This window comes from Melozone crissalis, unplaced genomic scaffold (assembly GCF_028551555.1).
Source record: "Melozone crissalis strain CALT ecotype California unplaced genomic scaffold, PUWL_Pcris_2 ptg000023l_1, whole genome shotgun sequence".
In the NCBI taxonomy this organism is placed as follows: Eukaryota; Metazoa; Chordata; class Aves; order Passeriformes; family Passerellidae; genus Melozone; species Melozone crissalis.
This window is the reverse complement of record NW_026535801.1, coordinates 23,561,348-23,584,452: the sequence shown is the minus strand read 5'-3', so window position 1 is coordinate 23,584,452 and position 23,105 is coordinate 23,561,348. Positions and strand designations below refer to the sequence as shown.

At 40.8% G+C, this 23,105-nt stretch overlaps 1 protein-coding gene across 1 annotated transcript in view; it reads right to left on the bottom strand.

The window, feature by feature from the left end:
- The window catches only part of GRB14 (growth factor receptor bound protein 14), a 58,341-nt gene extending 51,778 nt beyond the window's left edge, over positions 1 to 6,563 (bottom strand). Inside the window, exons 1-2 of the mRNA XM_054277877.1 lie at positions 6,433 to 6,563; positions 4,667 to 4,799 (exon numbers count right to left, since the gene is read on the bottom strand). Coding sequence (XP_054133852.1) covers positions 4,667 to 4,799; positions 6,433 to 6,563 — 264 coding nt within the window. The remainder of the gene's footprint in view (positions 1 to 4,666; positions 4,800 to 6,432) is intronic.
- Between the last annotated feature and the right edge of the window lie 16,542 nt (positions 6,564 to 23,105).

Here is a 23,105-nt window from a genome sequence, read left to right as displayed (position 1 = left end):
TACCTTGAACTACTTTTGTCATGAAACACTTTTTGGCTTATCCTTGAGCAGGGCAAGAGTCAGCTTCTGCAGTGAAAATATTCAGGTTTTGTTTTCAGAAAGCAAAATAACTAAGCTTCCATAAAGCTACAGTAACATCTTCTTAGTTCATTTTGCCAAAGACAACAAGAACAGAATAAGTTTTCTTACAATTCATACTTTTCCCTACTAATATTTATTTTAATCATAATTAAAGCCAGAAGTGCAGTGTTTTATATTTTCAGTTCCTTGTAATTTCTTAGAGAACACAAGCTTTGAGGCACAATTAGATTTTCCATGCAAGTTCATGGATTCCACCCAGAAGCAGGAGATGCTTGATTCCTCAGAGGAAGGCAACATTTCCCACCATCCACCAAACTGACCACACTGTGTTGGACATGAGGGGAAAAACGGTATTTTCTTAGTCTATTCAGATAAAAATCTACCACCTGAAACATGAAATTCAGTTTATCTGAACACATTTCATAGAATCAGAGAATGACCCGGTTTGGAAGATACTTTACAGTCACCCAGTCCAACCATCAACCCAGCACCACCACCGTAACCCCTAAACCATCACCCAGCACCAGGTGCAGATGCCTCTGAAACAGGGATGGTGACTCCATTACCCCAGTACTGGGAAACCCACTCTGATGCCTGCCCACCCTAGCAGTAAAAACATTTTTCAATTATCTAATCTGAATTTGCCCTGCCTCAGCTTAAGAACACTTCCACGTGTTCTCTCACTGCAGAGACCAGCCCCCACCTCACCCCAATCTCTTTTCAGGCAGCTGTGAAGAGCAATGAGGCCCCTCCTGAGACTGCTTGGGACTAACCAAAGCCAGCTCCCTCAGCCACTCCTCACAAGACACATTCTGCAGTCCTTTCATGGGCCCTGTTGCCCTTCACTGGACACTCTCCAGTATCTCCACGTCCTTCTTCCAAGTGAGGAGCCCAGAAATGAACACAGCACTCAAGGTGTGGCCTCACCAGTCCCTGGCCCTGCAGGAACCACTATTCCTGATCCAGGCCAGGATGCCCTTGACCTTCCTGGCCACCTGGGCACACGCTGGCTCGTGGTCAGCTGCTGCCAACCAGCACCCCAAGGGCCTTTTCTGCTGGGCCACTTTCCAGCCACTCTGCCCCCAGCCTGCAGCACTGCATGGGGCTGCTGTATCCCGAGTGCAGGACCAGCACTTGGCCATGCTGAACCTCGTGCCCCTGGTCTGGCCCATCCATCCAGCCTGTCCAGGTTCCTCCACAGGGCCTTCCTGCCCTCCAGCAGATCAAAGTCTGACCCAGCTCCCCATGGTCTTTGAATTTGCTAATGGTAGCTCAATGCCCTCATCCAGACCATCAGTAAGGACGTTACACAAGACCAGGCCCAACACTGATCCCTGGGGACACCTCTAGTGAGCGGACACCCGCTGGACGCAGCAGCACAATTCACCAGCACTCCCTGGGCCTGGCCATGCAGACAGCTCCCAGCCCAGGGAAGAGTGCACTTCTCCAAGCTGTGGGCTGCCAGCTTTTCTGCATTCTTTTGCTGAAAGGGTTGTCAAGCACTGGAACAGGCTATCCAGGGAGGTGGCAGAGTCACCATCCCTGGCAGGGCTCAAGACACTAATGGACATGGCACTTGGTGCTATGGTTAACCAAATATGGGGGTGCTCAGTCAAAGGTTGGACCCAACAATCTTGGAAGTCTTTTCCAAACTTAATGATTCTGTGATTCAAAGATATAACACAAAACTCTTCCAAAACTGCAAGGGGAGAAAAGAGATGGACAGCTGTGTTGGTGAGGCAGACCAAATAATGTTCAGAGACATGGACATACCACTTCCCAAGCACAGAGGCAAATCACTATTCTGCTACATGGCTTTTACCAATTTGCTTTTATAAACTTATTTTCAGTGAGTCAACTTCACAAACATGCTGTTCAAGCAGCATGTTCAACGTTTTGAGAAGCTTACAATAAAAGATCATTAGAAGACAGTAAGAATTTCAGCTTAGAAAAACAAGAATTCAAAATAACGTTAATAATCTATTTAGAAGTAGAAAGATTTCAGATGTCACAGGTGCTATGAATAAAAGAGAAGATATTCATGACAACTTCTTTCTTCTACAGCAGCAGAAAATCTTTTTTGGAGAGAAAAACAAGACAGAAGAGGCATCTTTTCTTTTTTTTTTTCTTTTAGAAACACCCATTTTGATAATAGTTATCTACAAGACACAAGTAGAAATTCACTCTGCAATTTTCCTGCCCTATGCTTGAAATTAAACGCAGAGAAGAAAAAGAAACTAAATCAAAAGCAAGCAATCTAAAAGAAGAATCACTGAAAACATATGTAGATCATCAGAGGAGAAAGAATTCTGGCAGCTGTCAACGCTATGCACAAAAAAAAAATTCTTAAGAGTAGCTGGCTTCTCTTAAGAGTTAGTGAACTATCAAAATGTAACAGTAATATTCATGAAATTTTTGTATACAGATACATATTTGCACACAGAGCTACTACAAAGTTGACAAAATAAGGACAGGGGGTGGAAATACAACATTTCCTAGCACAGTTCCACAGCCACCTGTGGGAAGTCAAAGTCACAGCCAGTTCACTTCTCTTTGCACACCTGCTTAGCATTCCTTTCTTTTTAAACCTGAGTAATTTTTTAACCTATTAGAAGACTTCAACCTGAATTTCAAAGATAAAAGTTCAATCTGACAATTGTCATTTGGCCCTAACTTAAATAATTTTAAATGAAGAATACAACAACAGTCATTCTGAGTCTGAAAAATGGTCTGCTTGGCCTAGAATAATTTCTCCTTATAATTTCTCCTGTTTAGGGCAGTGGCCATGAACTGACACCTAGGGGACACAAATCATAGTCTTGTTAAAATGCCTCCACAAAAGTAACAGGAATATTTCTCTCCATTTTTCTGGTAGCTGCAAAACAGGTCAGGCCCTCCAACAGACACCAGCATTATGTTAGTTCACTTCTGTCAGGAAACCAGTTGTTCTTGTTCCTGCTTTTACCGGAAGAAGCACTACATTCTTAAATAAAAATCCGGGAGAAATTGAAGGACTGTGAGCAGAAATCATCACAAGAAGTACATGTGAACCCTTAGGAAGAAGCAGAAGTAAAGTCAGTGAAGACATGAACTTCAGCTTCTGGAAGACTGAAGCTGATTTAACCAATGAAGCCTGTCAGTAATGTTAAATATGACTGGCCACAAAAGCAGTTGACCTTTGTGTGTTAAATCATGCTTCCCAATTTCAAGTCCAAAGATTACCACAATGACTGTGACTTAGGCCTGCAACTAATTTAAACTATCTTTTTAAAAATGTGACTTTTAGTCCTTTTGTTCTTAAAGATAATATTACCAATTCAATGTTTCTCCTGCCTCTGCAGAGACAGTCAATGCTTCCACCTTGCCCAAGAAGAGGAAACTGGAACAGTTTTATCCCACTGTGTTAGCAACATTCAGATGCACACTGGTCACAATGCATCAGATTAGTATTGCTATTGTAGCATAAGTACTAAAAGCAATAAAAGTAGTCCAGAAAAACATCATAACTTACAGAGAGACACCATGGTGGAAATGCAAAATAGGGCAAGATCGAATCAGGGCAGTTTCCCAACACATACAAATGTTTTTCACTGGACAAGTGAGGAGAAGGCTCCTCCTCAGGGTACTGGTCACAACTTGGCTAACAAAGTTCTCTGGCAGGTGCACAGAAACAGCTGTGGCAAGTTAGCTTCAGAAAAGTTAACACAACTACAAGAAACTTCAACTTCCAAGCATATTCTTCATGCAAATCTAAAAATGGAATAAAAATGGAATAACCATTAAGGTTAAGTTCTTACACCACCAATATCACCCTTAAAACTGTTGAAACAGTGATCATGCAGACCACCAAAACACAGTGTGTGAAGGAGGGAGTAATCCTAATCCCACAGATGTTCCTTGTCAGAACTCTTTCCAGTCTCAAGAAGAGCAAAGAGGATGAGACAGGTAAGCTTCCAAAGAGTGAAACTGATCTTCAACGCCAGTAATCTCCAATAACTGGAAACTCTGTCTGAACAGTACTGCCAGGTCTTTTTGCCTGCTCAGATCTTCCCCTGGCTTACAGTTTAAGGTCTTTATGGAAATATATTAACATCAGCCACACACGGATAAACACACATGCATATAACATATAGCCAGGTACACAGCATCTCCTCCTTCCCCATCCATTTAGGTTTTTCCCATTATCCTGGCAAAATCAGAACTTTAGAAAAGCTGTTCAGTGACTGTTAAAACCCTCTGTTCTGTAACACTGATGACAGTAATTGGAGGTGGGGAGGAAGGGAAAAACGAAATTAACTTCTCATTTAAGGACATAAAGTACTGCCTGTCTGCCCCTGGTTCCACTTAAATTGAAAAATCTGCAGAGCCACACATACACTCTCTGAAAGAACAGTCATGTCTTAAGTCACAGATTCCAAAACCTCATTTTCTACAATCATTGATGACCTACAGAAAAAAATTCACCAAATTACAGAAATATGAACACCTCTATTTTAATAAAGTAATTTAATAGATAACTGAGCTTTTCCTCAAGATTTCATTTAACCAATTTAGGAACTGTCAAACAATAATTTATAAATCTTACCTGCTTTTTTCTTGAAGTTGCCTTGGGCAACAGACTGGCTGACAAAACTGATGCAAACGGCGAGCAACACAGCTCAGGAAAAGGATTTGGAATTGATGGGTTCTCCAAAATACTGTCACCTTTCTTTTTTCTCCTATTTCAACAGAATACATAATATCAAGCAATAATTGTAACAGCTGCTGTTAAAATTGCAATATCCAACCACAATATATTAACTACTGAGGCACTAATACCACGATGCTTCCTGGTTGCAGCAATTAGCTTTCTTTTTTGGAGTTATTTTATTTAATCAGTAGGCTGAATATATTAACATACAGTGCCTAACACTACTTGAAAGCAATCCAAGTATTCAGCTCTGAATATAAAGTTGTTTGAACATGCGAAAGTCTTTGCAGAGTAAGAGCAGAGATATATTTATATTGGCTTCTAAGGACATTAGTAAATATTTTGTTGTCCCTCTGTTTATGCCATTCCCTATGTACACATATTACAACAGTAGATGCATGTAACTTCTCAGCAAAACTTTCCAAGTACACCACAACAGTATTTTAAACAAATGCAAACTTTTTTTTTAACCAGAATCGAATCAAAGTGACTGACAAGAGAAAATAGTGCAAAGCAATCTATTCATTTCTGTTTTCAGTTAGTTTTGTATTGGCATCTCTGCAGCTCCATCATAAAATGAATGTCTCAGTTGTTGCTGTCTGCTGAAACAGACAGGATTGTGTCAGAAGTACCACCAGCCAGCATTTGCAGGAGTAGGGAAGGTAATCACCACTGCACTTGCCTAAGAGATCCGTTATGCACGGGTTTAAAGTATCACATTAATAATGTGGTTGTTTAGACTGCTGTGTACATTACAGTGCATGGTTTTCTCACATAAAATATTGAAGAGCACTTTGTCTACTTGATTTCATCTGAAAACCTGCACGCAAAGCACCTGATGTATTTGCATCTGCCAACATATTACAAGAGTTTTCTACATGTGTGAGTTAATGCCCCCAAGCTTCATATTTTACTTTATTACCTTCTTTATTATCATTCCAGATTTCATATTTTAATTAGCACAAAGTGGAGAAAACCAACAGAATAAGGTTACAATACAGAATGAAGATACTTCACTTATGGAAAATCCTCACCACACCGGTGAGGATTCATTTGAAGTGATATTTTCCTTTACGAGGAGCAAAAAATCCTGTAATGCAGTATTTTAAGATTTTGTAAACTTCAGTCTACCGAAACTCATCAGATGCTTCACGAAAAACCCAGCTCATATCTTCCTTTACTAAGAATAGAGACCAATGCCTTTAAGAAGAGCCTGAGAGGTAACAAACGGGGTGCACACCGCTGCCAGCGGCACTGCTCCCGGTGAAGCGGTTTTATCTCACCAACACTCTGAGAAAGACACTGCAGGGATAAAGTAGCTGCTGGCTCAGCCTGACAAGGCAGGCTCGGCACCGCCGGCTCCTTTCACCTCAGGCTGACAAACCTCAAAAATAAAAAGGGAGGTGGGGGGTGGGACACGCACGCATCCGCAGCGGCGGAAAGTGTCTGCAGGGCCGGGAAACAACTTTTGAGCTCCGGGGAAGCGCGGGCCGGTCCAGAGCCAGGCCGCCCCCTCCTGCGCCTCGCCCCCTCCCCAGGCCGCCGCACCCCGGCCCCGCCAGCCCCGCGTCCCGCCCGCAGGGCGCCGCCCGCCCCCCGACGGCAGCGGCGGCCCTCGAGGGAGCGGCGGGGCGGCGGCGCCTGCCGGGCTCCGGCCTTACCTGTCGGGGGGCGAGGGCGGCGGGTCCCGCCCGGGGGGCCGGGGCAGCGGGCGGGGGCAGCCGCGGGGGCCGCCGCCAGCGGGCTCCGCCGCCAGCCCTGCGCCGGGCGCACCGGGCAGCGGGGCGGCCATCGGCGGCGGCGACGTCCTGGCGGGGCGGCACGGCGGCGAGCGGCCCCGGCGCTGCCGGGCGGAGGCTGCTCTCGCTCCCGCTGCGGAGGAGGGGGAGGCGACGGGGAGCGGGGGGAAGCGCCGCCCGGGCGGCACCGAGCGCCTTCCCCGGCACACGTGCGAGGGCGGCGGCGGCGGCGGGGGCGGGCGGCCGCCGGCTCCGCGCTGCGACGGGGAGGCAGCGCGGGGCGGGCGGGGGCCGAGCGGGGCCCTTGGGCTGCTCCGCCAGGCCGGGCGGCGGAGCGGGGCGGGCCCGGCAGGTGCGCGGGCCCGGGACCCGAGGCCGCGGCGTGACCCGGCGGGGCCGGGGGCGGTGGGGCCCCGCCGGGCGGGCCCGGCCCCGGGCACCGCTCGCCCTGAGCCGCTGCGCCTTCGGCCGAGGGGGGCAGCGCGGCCCCGGCATGGCCCGGGACCTCCTGCCCCGCGCCGGGCAGCGGCTCCAACCGCGCTCCGCCGGACCGGCCTGACACGCGACTCAGCGCCTGGCAAATCATTAACTGAACTGACACATCCCTCTGGGCAGCGGGGATTTATGGACGTGCCTTGGAGAAATAGGGAATGACCGAGGCCGGGGAGCAGACCCGTCACCTTGTGCCGGAAAAGCGGCTCGTGAGGAGGCTGGGCTCCCGGCTGGGCCCAGCACCCACATCCAGCCACAGCCTGGGGCACAGTGGATTGTGAAAAGGTTTTCCCTCATGCCCAGGGCTGCTCCACAGCAGCTTGATCCCGCTCTGCTTTATGTACATAAATTCCTCTGTGGCAATTCCATGGTCGTCCTTATCAATGTTTGTCCGATTTCAAAATAAAAAATCCCCCTTGCTGTGTGAAGAACAGTTTGATGGCACCGAGCAGAGTGGGCAGTCGTGTTTAGGTCAATCCGATAGTCAAAAACTGAAAGCCCCTGGTGAAGACAGCACCACGCAGAAACCCTCTGACTGTCCTTGGCATGGTCAGGGGCAGTAACTGAGATGTGAGACTGGTAAAAATGTAGAATATTTTGAGGCAAATCCTTTGCTGTCTTCCTGAATCCACTGAAAAAATCATCACACACAAGCCAAGATTTCAGTTCTGGGGAAAGATTTTTGTGTCATAGAAGCAATACTTGCAGTTTTCATTTTGGCTGAGTCACAGATGATTTTGCAGGACATTCATTTTCAATTAAATGAAGGATTCCTTGTCCTCTGAACAGCTCATTCTGTTACACTTACAGCAGAAGTGGAAGTCTGAGTTGATTAACAGTTCTTATATACAAAGTCTGGCAAATATATCAGGAATTTTATAGTGTCAGATAATTGACTGGATTTGCTTGTTTCTTGTGAGCAGCTATCCTTTTAAAAACTGCAGAGACAAGGCCACTGGGTTTTTTTTCCTGGTTGATTCACAGGCATAACTGTGACATGTTAAACCTCATTGTCTTCAGAAGAATAGAAGGCAGGACAAATGTTATAGGTGCTCTAGGTAGAAGACTGAGACTGGAAAGAGATAAAAACCTGCAAGTGGCAATTGTATGCTGATATTCATCAGCATTTAAAAAGTTCAGCCACAAAAAGAAAATATATTTTGATTTTTCACCTATTCTGTGCAATGTGTTACAGAACTGCAACCTGACATACATGGTATGTTTTTGTGTCTTTGGCTTAGTCATGTAATTGTTTTAAAATGCCAGGCAAATAAAAACCACAATTAGAATGAATAACAGCAAATAAATACTTTATTTTTTAAAATAACTTTGGTGGTAATCTAATTAGTTATGACAGCAGCAATGCCACTTCTAGAAAAAATCAATAAAAATGTCACGCTATTATAATTTCACTTGCATGTTGTAAGAAACAAATTTACTGAAATTGTTTTTTTACATATCTCATAGTCTGTCCTGATGCTTGCTGTCAATGCTTTCTCTGGGAACAGCATTGCATGAGGGAAATGCAGTCAGTGGAACGCTGAGGCACAGGAGAACCTATGTGACTGTTCCAGTGTAGGCATTGCAAATGTTGCATGCATGAGAATGTGAAACTGAAGGTTCTCCAGCCTTACTGTCTCTCTTTGCAAACAACTGTAAGAATACAAATGGTTTCATGAGCTGGGCTAAAGATATCTGAGAGCATTTGACCTAGAATCTGTTCAAGTGTAACCTTTTTTAACTCCTTCTTTGAACAAGTACAAACTCAGTAATCTCTGAACAGTTAATAGAGTTGATATTAAAAGACTGGCAGATTTCTGCTGAGACCCAACACCAAAACATTTGTTGAGCTGTGTGACTTGGTTTCCTTTTCATCATAAATACACTTAAGCTGCCTAGTGTGTTTTTTTGATAATTGCCATGCTTGTGCAGCACAGTTGTTCTTGTAAGATTTACCATTTCCTAGTGTCCTGGGTTGGCTATATGATGCTGGTATCCCCAGTTCTCTGCTCTGTTTATGTTGGACAATAAGTTTTGCACCTTTAAGACTGGTTCTGAGAGCAAAGGGGGGAGAGAAGACTAAACTAAATTCCTGTGTATTCTTCAATACTCAACTCAGTAGGCTTATTCCCTGTCTTTTAATTTTTACCTTTCTTAGTCATAATCACATCCAGGTGTTTATCAAGTAAAATTAAAATATATATTGAGAAAAATTGCAACAGATTCAAGCTATTCAGTATGCACCCCACTTCCAGAAAATCAAGCTCTCCAGTTCTCAAAAGCCTGTATGCTATTTAGAATCACAACACTTGATTAATGTGACAAAATTATGCCTTTAATTAGAGTAAACTCAATTATTACTGACAAAGTGGAGGTTCAAAAAATCCAAACTACCTCTGATTATCTTCGAAAACTGTAGAAGATTTTTGTAGGGTTTTTTTTGTCCCCTTCCACACGTCCTCCCTTGCTTTTATCAAATTACTCACAATATATGTATAATAGTTTTATCACATAAATCTTCACTGCGCTAAGAGAGCCAATAGCCTACCTTTACACCATCATTTGTCGTAGCTGCAGTAGTAGAGAAATGAATTATTTCTATTTAAGTACTAGATTGAAGCCACAGAAATAGCTCCTTTTTCCCATGCAAGGCTACAACCAGGTATGTCTTGTCTCCTCATACATTTTCTCCAAAAGCCTCCCAAAATAAATTGCCTCAGCAGTAATGCTGAGGATCACCCTAAGAACACAAAGGATCACCCTAAGAAAAAAGTAATTTGTTCAGTAAAAAGGCATGTGCCAATTTATGTGAATTTATTATCTCAATGGACTTAAAATGTGTTGAACAAATGAACCTCATACAATGAGCTGTGCATTCTAGCTCCTTCTTGAGCATTTCAAAAGCCCATTTATAACTTTGAAAATGGGCTCAAGTACTTCATGAGAGCCAAATTTATCCAGTGACCACAAGTGGAGATACCACTAGCTAACTTCCTGGCAGTAGTGCATAAGTCTTTGAAAATTATCTGTGGTTGAATGTTTTGTGAGGAGTCTTCCCTATTATTAGAGCTTGAATTGAATGTTAAGTTTACAGTTATTGTTAAAATGTGTATCTTTTATTGCAGGTAAGGAAAAGGTTCCAAGGCATTAAATCACCAGTACCACCAGTCTCAGTCATTTCCCCACGCTGCTTTTCAACCTTATCTGAAACTCAGTGTACACAAACCACAGCAGAGTAAAAATCCAGTGTTTCCCCTGACTACATTCCCTTTCTCTGCACTTACTGTCAAGAAGCAGATTTGCACTTGTTTTCTGTTGTTTGGTTTTGGACTTTCTTTATCAATTGAAAAGCATGATTACTTTAGCATACTTTTGTAACAAACTTGAGTAGAGAGATGGATTTTATTGCCAGCTTTGACAACAGTGTTTGCAATTTCCATAGCAAGTTCTGTGATTCCCTGTGATAGCTCTGTCAGAACATCCCCATGATGGAATTTTGCCTTGAACTGTAACACAAGATTGAAATGAAATCCTGTGCAGGGTTTTTTAGAATAAGAATGATACCCTTCAGATCTATCAAATTAAATCAAATCAAGAGCTTTTGATATGTGAAATGTTGTTGTAGCCAAGAGCAGATAATGAGGTTCAGGGCAGGGCTGACTGAGTGGCATGTAGTGCTTGTGAGCTGCAGGTCAGACATGTGACACGCTGGCTCCTGCTCCCTCGCACTGGGGCTGCATGAAATCAGTCACACAGAAGGTCTGTAATAAACAATGCATTAGGTGATGCAATCTGCACTGGCCAACCTTGAACTGAGGCCTGAAGTTCCTTCCTAGAGAGGACTGTAATAGCACAGGGTGAGTGTTGCATACATGGGGGTTACCGTGGCTGCATCTGCGTCTGATGGTGGTTGGAGGCAGTGCGCTCCCTCCCAGAAATAGCTGCAGCAGCAGCAGTGCATTTATTGTGTGCTTCATCTGTCCACAACTACCCCCATACCACAACAGCCACTGCACTAGATGTACTCTTCTGGAAGGGAATTGACAAGTGGACGACTTTAAACATCACATAAATTATTAACCATTTAGATAAATTAAACAGGTGATGTTTCACAACAGCAGAGTGCTGCTGATACTTTTTACAGCCCTATTTCTGCAACTCCACCTTACACAAAAAATGTAATTTCTGACCTCACATGCCTTCAGAGTACTGCACAAAAACATGTAATTATTATGGAAGGAAAGGTTGCAGGCAACTGTGCTATCTAGTATTCCATGTGTTTATGCAGCACATAGAAGTTTAGTTTCCGTAATGTGAGTTGTTGGGAAATCAGATTCGAGATCCTTTAACACTAGTCATTTTGTTGAGTGGGAAACAAAATACAAGCATTAAAAAAAAAAAAAAAACCACTAACCAAAACGACAAAAAACCCCAACTCCCCAAACCAACCATAAAAAAGATAAAGACAAGAAACGTAGAGCTAAAATGACTTTTAATAAACAGCCACGCCACTCATAAGTCTCAGCCATTTCTGAGCTGCTGCCAAGGACACTGAAACAGTAGAACCAGACAAAGAACAGTAAGAGTCTCCAGATACATGCAAAAAGGAAGGCAAATATAAACTTCTTTTGGTCTTAAAGAAACAACATACCTGGTCAGACTCAAGGTGTGCAGCACTCAAATTTTGTTAACAGAGTACAAGGCTGATGTGTGCAATTGAAAGACAAAACGAATTCTGCTTTTGGAAGAATTGATGTAGAGATTTGTTTGCCTAAATGCAGACATTTCATACCAATTTAGATCCCTATTCTACCATGCCCTAAGATGGCACAGATTTCCTGTTCAGCCTATGTCACACAGGTCTGTCCTCTGGGGATGTTTCAGATATCACTGGGTATTAAATATGTCACGAGTCACTTGTACTTAGGTGCCTAAACTTCACTCACATTATTTCTTTTCTGCTTCTGTAATATGCAGCTTGCAAAAAACTGGCCGAGGCTTCAAGAAACAAAGTCTAGGAACATCAGAGATACTGCAGTGTGAAACTGGATTTTGAAAGCTTTCATCAGATCTAAAGAGATTTTCTCCAATTCTGGGAACAGTAAGAAATTTGAAATGTGTTCATTTGCATATCGGCATACATGTGAGAGAAGGAGGAATTTTTCTCTTCCAAAATCACTGGAATGATCTAGCCTAGATTTGCACCCCCAAATTTGCACCAGCCCTGGTTGAGCAAAGCAATTTCCAAATCAATCTACCAGTGCATGTGCAATTTAGAATGCCTTGAAAATGGGCTCTGGGACGGAAAGCTCTGCTGAACCCTGATGATGGAGTCATTATGTTTCTGCCAAATGACAGAAACCAAACAAATGCTCATCAGTCCAGCCAGAATTCTGGAGGTAGTGCCAGTGTATGATAACATACCTGCCACCATTTTAATACATCACCTGGTAGGACATTTAGCACTCTTTGGAACGAATTAATCACACAGAGAAGGTAATTTTCTCTGTCTCAAGAGTTATTCCAAGAAATCTATATTCGGGAAATGAGATATTCAACAAACCTTTGAAAAACCAACCTACCGTTCATATTTTAAAAGCATTGTGCTGACTACTTGAAGTTATTATATTAAAAGGTTATTAATGCAAATCTCTGTAATTCAGGAACCCTATCTAACAATGCCAATCTCAGCACTTATTACAGACCTAATTATCACAACATCAGTGCACCTAACATTTTAATGTATTTATTCCCTTCATACGGATGAGTAAGTGTTTGCATCTTTATGTGCCTGAACAGGTTTAAAAATTAACCCTGGGAGGGTATTCAGAGTACCTGACTTTAGACAACTATACCATGTTAGACTGGCCATCACAAAGCAGACAAACAGAAGACTCCAGATGTCAACTAAAAAACACAGGGTGTTCAGCACTGACAACCATCCCAGAAAGACTTTTTGTTTCCTCTGGGTTCATAGAAAACCTTAGGAGAACTGTCTTCTTACTTAAACATCTCTGTTTGCTGTTGCAAATTAGACAGTGCAATTAATTTGCTAAGTGGTTTTCTCAAAATCTAATGGAATTTGTGGCTCAGTAAGAAATGCAAACTCTGAGTCCAAAATTAGTACTCTAACAATCAGGCTGTCCTTCTTTGTATAATGAAGGATTCTTGTTTCTAAAAATAAAAAAAGGTAAAATGCATTAATACTTTGCCACTTCAAACAATAGATCAGCTTTAAATCTGGTCCAAAAGGCGTTTTTCCTTTGAGCTGGAGAAAAAAGTACCTTTTCTTTGATTTCATGCTTATTGAAGCTGTGCTCTGGAGTTGTTAAGTACCTACTAGAATTTAGTTTTTTTTCTAAAAGTCATAATTTTACCATGACAAGTAGAACAATTTCATAACACTAAATGTAAGCAACTATCTATTTTGCTTCTGTGTAATTATGAAGGAGACACTCACAATATATGAAAAACAACATAGAAGATAAATCCAGACAATTATGTTACACATAGTGACCTTATAAATTGTGTTTAACAGTCAAAAAGTTTTACAGAATTTCCCTTGGGGTGGATAGGCAAGGGGAGAATGAGAAAAATGCTGGCTACTGAACAAGTTCATAAATAATTTGCACCTGACTTCAAAGAAATTTAACATTTGGTGTATCTGAAGTATTTGGAAAGAAGGAATACAAACTGAGTGCATATCTAAAATTAAGAAAATTATTATACTCACTCAGCCCGTTCAAATTCAACCTTCAGTGTTCTCCACGTCCATAAATTTATCCCAACCCATTATACTTGTCTCAGAATTACAACTAAGAAAGCAGAATGTTTTTTCTTCTTTTTTTACACTACCTGAACTTAGTTTATAAGACAATGACAGTGAAGTTTTCAGACTTAAGTCCACTTGAGGTTTCATCCTCTCCATCAGGAAGAACGGCAGGACTAATGCATCCCCTTTCTAAAATGTCTGGGTCTTTATACATCCACACTACACTTGGTATACTTTCTTATGACTGGATTTCTGTGCTACTGGATCACTCAGGATGGCATATCCATCCCACAGATGGGCTAAGCACACAGACACAGTTCTGTCAAATTTGCCACAGCACACAACAAAGAATCTGTAGTAGCTTTATGGTTTTTCTGTTCTCATTATGGGCTGTGGGAGGACAGACAGTAACTAATCTGGCAAAAAGCCTACTGGTAAGAGTTCAAACCATTGAAAGTCTCTTAAAGAATTGGAACTGACAAAGTGAATTTGAGGATTCTTCTTCCTGTGGCAGCTCTTCAAGGCCTCAAGCCCCTTTTAGCATTTTGTCAAGCCCTGGCCACAGAGCCAATACCACCTATTAATCATGTTAAAGCCAAGATGTATCACTGAGGGTGATACGTGAAACTTACTGACTGATATACTGGACTTTGAGCAGTATATAACCAGCTTAACCAAATTCCAATTGACATTCCCAGCCTGCATGGTTTTATTTGGAGAAGGTACTTTGCGGTGTAGCTGGAGGTAGCCCATTTAATATTGCATTTGATCCAAATGTAATTGCAGATCAGCAATGGGTGAAGGCAGTTAATTCTTTCATGGGCTGAATTTTGCCTAATTGCAACTTGGATTCAGGCAAAAGCTGTTTGAATTTCCATGAGGAGTAAGAAAGGTATATTTTAATATCTTTTATTATCCCAGTCCCTTCAGAACATTTCTCCTTTTGTTTATTTGGAGAGAAAAATCTACCATTAAGTGATTTGTTAAAATATTAAAGCCCCAGTTTGGCTGGCTCTCAAGCAAGAACGTAGGCTTCTATTATAACATATTGGGAGCTTTCAAACCAAAGCAATTCATAATAAATTTATTCAAATTGACACATTTCTGGTTATAATGTCTTCATTATTTCTTCAGAGTTATGAAACATGAATTATATCACTGTAACCACAACACTAAGTCAAGGAAATCTAATTTTCTGTGAAGTGTTTTGAACAGTCATCATGTAGCTCAAGGCATACATTCAATTGCTTTTTTTCACTGTTCCTTATATTGGTGTTATTCCAAAGGCTATAGTAATATTATAACCTCATTGCATCTCATTCTAAAAAATTTTCTTACTTGGCAGGTTCTAAAAATATACAGCAACATAAAAAATTAAAAATAATTACATCATTAAAATCCATTAGGCATACATTGAAGAGAAGTGCATTTCAGATTATTTGGTAAATTTCAAACACTTTCTCTTTAAACAGTACATGGATTTTAATCATCATAGCCAGCAAGCTGGCATATATTTTATTCAATTTAAATTAAAACCGAATTAAATTAACATGGCATAGAATTCCTAAATCGTGAGATAAACATAAACCAAAAAAGAACTTTTTAAAGCAAAAAAAGGTTCTCCATAAGAATCTTTTCTGTCTTATACTTAATTTATTAAATTCTTTTAACAATAATGAAGTGAATTATAATTTAAAAAAAAAATTAAAAACACAACAACAACAAAAAAAACCCCACCTCGATGGTCTTTTTTACAGTTTCCTAGGATCGAAAGATTTTTTTTCTCTCACTTTGCTGTCAGAAATGAAAGCCTTAGCTGCAATCATTAAAGGTCTCAATTTGCATTTTTCAGCAATCCAGAGAAATGAGAGCAGGTATTGTTATCATCATTAACATTATAAAGTTCTTTGTCTGTGGATATTCTAACAAAGTCGCTGGTCAGCTGTTTGTCAGATGCCGTGCCAGTGATCAGATAATCTTATAGTAGATTAAAAAGAAAAGCAAATTAAAATTATAACTTTGTGAACTCATAGCTGTTAAATCCTCTATAAACTCAAGTAACTGGATGTGGTGCCTAGTGCTAGAGGCCAGCACAGAAAAAACTGCCAAAGCTAAAAATAAATTAATGGATTTGTTTGTAAATAGCTGGTAGGATCTTGTCTCCTAACACAGTCCTCTTTCCTTCCAGTCCTCTTTGTTCAGACAGCTGTTGGACAACCTCACAGAACTAAAACTCCCCTAGGCCTACACCTCTCCAGCTTACTGTATTTAGAGCAGGGATTTGAGGATTAATATTCAAGTCAAAATGACCTTTGATAAGACCTTGCTGGCCTGAACTACCAGTGAGCAGGATTGAGAGCAGTGTGCAAGATCCCTTCTGGAGTATTGCAAGGCAGGATCTCCTCTGCCACAAGCCAGACCAATTTAGATGGCTCTTTGAGTAACTGATTGAGCAAAAAAGAGGCAAACTCTAAGAATGAATCTTTACAGACCTGCTATGGAACCTGTCCAAAACCAGCTCAAGCAGACACCCCCAGAAACAGTGTGTCAGTGTGTTATCTGCTAAAAAGTATCAGGAAAAGTGGAAGCCAAGAAGTTTACTGTTCCTAGGGAGGTTAGAAGTATGCATATTTCATTTCCATTTTCTCTTACAAAGCGCCTTTATTTGTATTTTTTTTTGCTATGATCAGATATATGTGTATGTGTAGTTTCCGTGAGGAGTCAGTCTGGACCCTGTTTAAACACTGTTGCTGTAGTGCTGACTGTGGCAGACTTCAGTGGAGGGCTGCCACTGGCAGCTTTATCCAGCCTTCACCCCAGGGCAAACCACAGCCCGTGCTCAGCGTGCTGCCATGTGGATCAGGAGTGAGGCAGCATGTCCTCACTCCTGTGTGATGCTTTGGAGGTGAGGCAAAACTCTGCACAGGCAACCAACACCATCTTTGCTTCCTGGTCCTGCTCAAGGTGGGAGAACAGCTGAAACACAGTGTCTGCTTTTGATGTGGGTTCCCTCAGCATCTCTTTGTCCACCTCTGGCACATGATGGCGTGGTCAAATGCTCTTGGTACACCTTGCTGCAAGGGAGCCATGGATGTGCCAGAAGCGGCTGCCAAACACGAGGGGTGGTGTGGTGTTAGTCGGGGATTGTGGAGAACTCTTCTGAGTCTGCTGCATAGATCTGAGCAAGGTACTCTGACCTGAAAAGTCTTCTGGAGTGCTTGGCAGCAGTCAGATAGGGCAGGTGAAGTACTGCCATTGTTTCCAGAGTTCAGGGAATTAATGCATTTCCAGTGTCTGGTGGCTGCATAAGGGAACAGAAACAATTTAACAGCTACTGCAATTCGTTTTCATACTAGGATTCCATTTTTCAGGGAGTAATAGTGAGAATATATCAAATTGTTGACCCTTTGCAAGTGGGCTTCAACATAAATTAATTGTTGTGTTAAAAAAATGAATTTTATGTTTACACTGCAATTTGTCCCTGAAATGGAGGCTCAATTAGAGTTTCAATGATTTACTAAAGACATTTTAAACATAATGTCCAAACAATGCTACATAAATTAAACATGATGTAATTGAGTGTAACACTAAGTGGCTCATCACTGTTGATTCATGTGGAAATCACTGAAATTCTACTGATCATTATGCATTCATTCAGTATTAATGCAGATACCATATGTGCTTCCATGGGGATTCTAGTGTTACTCAGCATTCATTAAGTTTTAATGTACCATTAAAAAGGCATCAAAAGACCCATCTAAAAACACTGCCACAAAGGTAGTTCATTTAAAGACAGTTAAAGCAGCATGTTTCACTTAAATATTGCAATTCAAAGTAAGGTAACAATGAATCAGCAGAAACAGTTCAGGAAAAAATAGCATTTGATATCAAATGCTCTATTGTCTCTACCTAGCAATGCAGGCTAGAGTGTTTGAACTAGGCAGAAGTACTTAACATGCATGTACATGGTCTTTAAGTTGAAATTAACAACTAAATATATATCACATCCTTAAGATTTTAAGTTCTTTTTTTCACTGGCCAGAGAACTGAAAAATCACCTGTGAATGGGGTGATCACATCTGTGAATAAATAGGATTCACAAGATTCTATTCAGCTCAATGTTTAGTGCTTTAGAAGCATGACACAAACTTTTCTCAAACTTTGATCTTGTACAGAATAGGTATATCCTGTAGATGAGTTGCTATAGCAAAAGGAGACAGATTTAAAAAATAAATGTGTCTAAGAAAAAAAAAATTCCTCTTCCCAAGATATTGAGAGAAATAAAGCATAGGCATGTTCAGACCTATATATTTGTTTTGCCAAACCTTGCTGATATATAATTAATAAAATGGCAAAAGTGTGCAAGCCTCAAATGCCTATGGCACAAGTCCTGATGTTATGTAAGGCCATGAGTGGCACAGAGAGCATGAATGGGGATTGATGAGTTAATATCTCTTTCAGGAAAAGCATTGGAGAGGATAAAATTAGGCTAGCAAGTAGAAGTTCACAACAAACAAAAAATTGTTTTTCAGACAGTGTATCATTAAGTTGAAGAACTCCACATCACACAGGAATGTGTCACTCTTCAAAACTTATGGGAGTTGAAAAATTAGGTTGCCAAGCTCTTGAACAAGACTATTTAAGACTATTAAATACACAGAAATCCTCTTCACTTTGGCATTCTCAGAGCTAAAAATTGTTGAAGCTTTAGCATACTTGGGGGTAAGTATTACTTTGTGTATTTTATACTCTTATGTTTCTCCCTAAGAATATACTTTTGATCATTGTCAAAAGCCAGATAGCCAGCCAAATAAACCTTCAGTTTGACCCAGCATAACTATTCTTCCTTTATGCTCTGAAGCTAGAACAGTCTATTGCTTGAAGGTACAATGATTAATCACTTGCATTCATGTAGCAACTTTTGTGTTGAAACATGGTCATCCTAATCAGTTTTCCCTTTTTTTCCCCCTTGTTTTAACTACAGCAAACCCATTCCTTTAATCTCTCTTCACATGGTTTCCAAAGGTCTTGTTTTGTTCTCTCACCCAAATTGCCTTCCACTGTTAGATAAGCTATTTAAAGAGTTAGAATTCAATCTGAAATTCTGCTGCTTTTAACATCTTTATTTTTCACTTAGAGATTTGATTCCTGCTTATGTTGTTTTTCCCACTGATGATCAGGCAACTCATGTTTCACATCACCTCCAAATTATGTTTTTAAAGTAATGTAATAGTTACACAAGACACACCTACTTCCTTTTCCTGACAATATGGTCTAGCAGACTCTTCCTTACACCTTTTCAACCTTTTATCTTTACTTGGCAGGAAAGGCTATGTCTTTTACGTCTATTGAACTTCCAAGCACACCTGACATTCTAAAATATTTTTTTTTTTACTTCAGAAATTTTCTTTTAAAAAACACAACAGCAGACAGAGTTTAAATAAAGTGGAAAAAAAAAGTCACTATTTACAGGTACAGCCTTGCAGCCCATGTCCCCCAGACCTCCCTCTCTCGTGGTTCCTTTTCCTGAGGAGCCAAGGCCCAGGTGAACTTGATACATAAAGCTTGTGCCTGTGTCTCATGGAAGCTTCTGTTAAAGCTCTTAATACAGCTCACAGTAGAGCTCAGGTAGAGGTTACACAATGTGTAAGAGATGGTCAAAACATGCTTAAAGAGCTGGGGCCACCAGCAGCTCAACTGCCCTCTGACCATTCAAGAACCACCCTGGCACCAGTGCTGGCCTCGAGAAGGGCTGGCAGCACGCTAACCCTTGACCATGAGGCACCCACCTGTGCACTGCCTGGGTGCACAGCTTGCTCCCAGTCCTCTGCCATTTAAAAAGGAAGATTTCTGCCATCCACTTCTTCAACCTTTGCTTCACCTCCTTGTTTCACTTAGGTGCTGAGTTTAGAATCGCAGCAGCTTGGCGTTCATAGCGTGGGGATTTCCTTTTTGGTACATGCACTTTGAAACTGCAGGTGGCCAAATACACTTCAGTTAGCAGAATGCAAGTGTTTAATTAGCTTTTAGCAATTGAAGCAATGGAATAGTGTCTGCTGATCAGACCAATCCTGCTGTTTAACCAAAGGTGACCAATTTCAGCTCCTGCATTCCATCTCCCCATTTAGTTCAAGTATTTAATTTAGAAAACCGCAATCAGCTTAACTACTTAAAATATTCTTTTTATTGTATTATTGATAAATCAGAGCTATATAAAGCCTTAAGCAAATGTGAAATAATTTCATTTTTTCTTTCTTTGCCACTTCAGATTAAGTGTGACTATACCCTGTTAGATTGCAGTCTTTCTTGCTTTCTTGGAGATCACATAGAGGGAAAAAAGGAAAAAGACATTAAACAGGCAGACAGACACATATATCTGAGGGAAAACTACAAAACTCTAGGTCCGGCTACAGTTTATTAAATATTTTTAACTAGAAATAGTTTAACCATTAGTAAGTACTGTAGTGGTTAATGTACACCAGCACTAGCACACTGAGTACACTAGCACTTGCAAACAGCCACTGTTGGCCAGATTTTTTTTAATAGCTGTTAGAGGTTCTGTGGACTTAACTCTCCCTCTGCCCTGGGCTGATTGTATGCTTCAATTCCTTTACTCCTTTGGATGGTCACCACCACATACACCACAAACCCAGTCTTTAATAGTTGCATTCTTTAAACTATTCTGTCACTTGTGAAGATTTCTTTGGATGCCCAGTATTTAGTGTATTTGGTATTCTTGTTGCTCTGGCTGGGATGACATCAAACATAACGGGCAAAGCAAATTCTGCCCTGCTTAGTACTGAGAACAACTGGTAAAATGGATGAAGAGGCTAAAGAAAATTTCTTCCATCAGTCTGGAAGACTAGGAATTTCTGAAGAATGCATTCTAGTATTGTCTTAACAAGGACAGCTTATATATCATGTTTGTTATTTGTATTAACTGTGACCCAACTCTCAGTAAAAAGTGTATCAGTTGTTCTGAGAGCATTGAAATGACTAAGGGTAAACTTAAGAATAAGCTTTCCACCTTACCCCTCAAACTCCTGCTATAAGCATTCTTTGGGACATTCACCAGACGCTCATGGAAACTAATGCTTTAGAAATCACCAAGAAGATTTGTTGAAACAGAAGACAGTTGTTCTTCACCCACAACACCTGCTATCAACAAAACAGCCACTAAAAATACACTCATTGTACAATCAATCCCAAACTGCTAACAAGCAAACATCACTGGTGTTTGTTTATAATGACACTGCTACGTTATGGGCACAAGACTGTTCTCAAAGCTTGGGAAGTTCACAGAGAAATTACATTCCTTACGTGAACAACTTACATTCCAATTAAACTCTTTGGGATTCTTTTTAGCAATAGAGTTCTATTTCAGCTGGGAATGACACAGCCCTAATTATTTCCAGGTTCATACATGCACAATAATTTTAAAATAATACTAATAATACTACTACTAAGTTGAAATTTCCTAAAATTATTAATTTTCTTTTTAGATACATTTATTTTTCCTTTTCCCAATGCTAAGAGATTTTCTTCCATCAGTATATTAGCAAATGTGGAACATGCTGTTCAAGAAAAGCATCCAGATCAAAAAAACCAAAATTCCTTTTATCTCTACCTCATCCCTTCTCCTTCCCCCTCTCTTTTTTTTTTTTTTTTTTTTCTCTTAACTGTCTTAAATAATTTAGTCAATTAACAGTTTTGGTGATCTTTTCATGGTGATGGAGGGATGTGAAAAGAGAAGTGTTCGTCCCCTCTTTCACTTAAACACTATCTGTTGTACTGTTAGAGAATGTGAGGTTTAATACAGCTAAAAATGAGAAAACCACACATCTCTCCCAAATATGCTGCTTGAAGACATAAACCCACCAAAAATGTAAATTGCTTGTGTTAATAAGTAGGAACATGACAAAAATTAATGCAACTTTATGTAAAATATATTGTAATAGAGTCTTGATGAAAAGCTTCTGTGTTAGCTCCCATACCAAATAGCTCTTTCAAGGAAGACAAAACAAAATTAAGTTTTTAAGTTTTTAACAAGCGTATTTTACCATACTTGGAAATTTCATGTCATTTTAGCAAGGACACCTTCCCTCTCACAAAGCTACCCAATCAGAAATTTTAAAGAAAGAAACATCCATCCTAGCTGTGATTTTCAATTGGGTTGTATAAAATAATCCCCCATAGAAGGCAAGCTTTTCAATTAGAAGCTGTGAAACATTTCCATTGATATTGCTACAGCTTTGCTTTATCACCAAAACAGACTTCATAAGCAATCTGTCAACAAGTGATACTTCAGCTATGCCATCAGCAGCCAAGCACTAAGAGAACACCACAGCTCCAGGACCTCAGACCATTCACAGCATCCACAAACATTTTGGGCCCATGACTGTGGCAGTTCTGGTCCAAACACACCATTTTGACTTCAGTCTCACAGTCAGGTAACTCAGACAGAAAAATTAAGACATGTTCCCTTCTGCAAGGAGCTCTATTTGTTTGGCTCCCAACCCACCTGCTTAGTCATTTACATTTAGTCTTTTATCTTGCTGTAGTTGTCCAACACCTCATAGGATGCAGTCTGGCCAAGCACTCAAGGATGTATGCCTACTGCTCAACAGCACTTTTTCCTTGTTTCTACCTAATAGAAGCATTGCAAACCTTTTGACAACTTAAAACAGGATTCTATGTAGCTCCAACTGAAAGTGTTTGCTTTGGCTGGTAACAGCTACCTGAAATAAAGCTAACAGTATTAAGTACTGTCATGTGTGATACCATGCTTCTTGTCCATATCCACATAATTTTCATGTCTTCCTTGGAGATGGTCATGCTGTATGCTACAGTTACAAGTAGCTGGAAAAACTCAGGCACTGATTACTTAATGTACATCCCAAAAATGGAGACCCTGAGTGGTCCAACAATTTGCAGCTGCAAAGTATAAGAGCTCTTACCTTGGCCTTACAAACTTTAGTCACAAGAATATTTCCAAACGTTGTCTGGTGATGCTGTCCCAGCAAAACTGCTCCCTTCTCCATCTCTAGTCTTAATTTTATTCTTCTGTAGAATAAATTTAAAAATACATCTTCTATAATAGCTTCCAAGATCATTTTTACTACCTAACTCTTTGCTTTGCTAGCCCTCCTTAACTTGAAAGCCCTGGAGTCTGAACTGTGCACTGTGCTATGTGGATACCTGCTGCTTCTTCAAAGAACTGGTACCAGTAGCTTATAATGCACCTTCACTGGGCCTGCTGTTTCATCTGGACAATTACACTGACATTTCATTTACTATCCTGACTCTCATTCCCAAACATTTTGACTGCCAT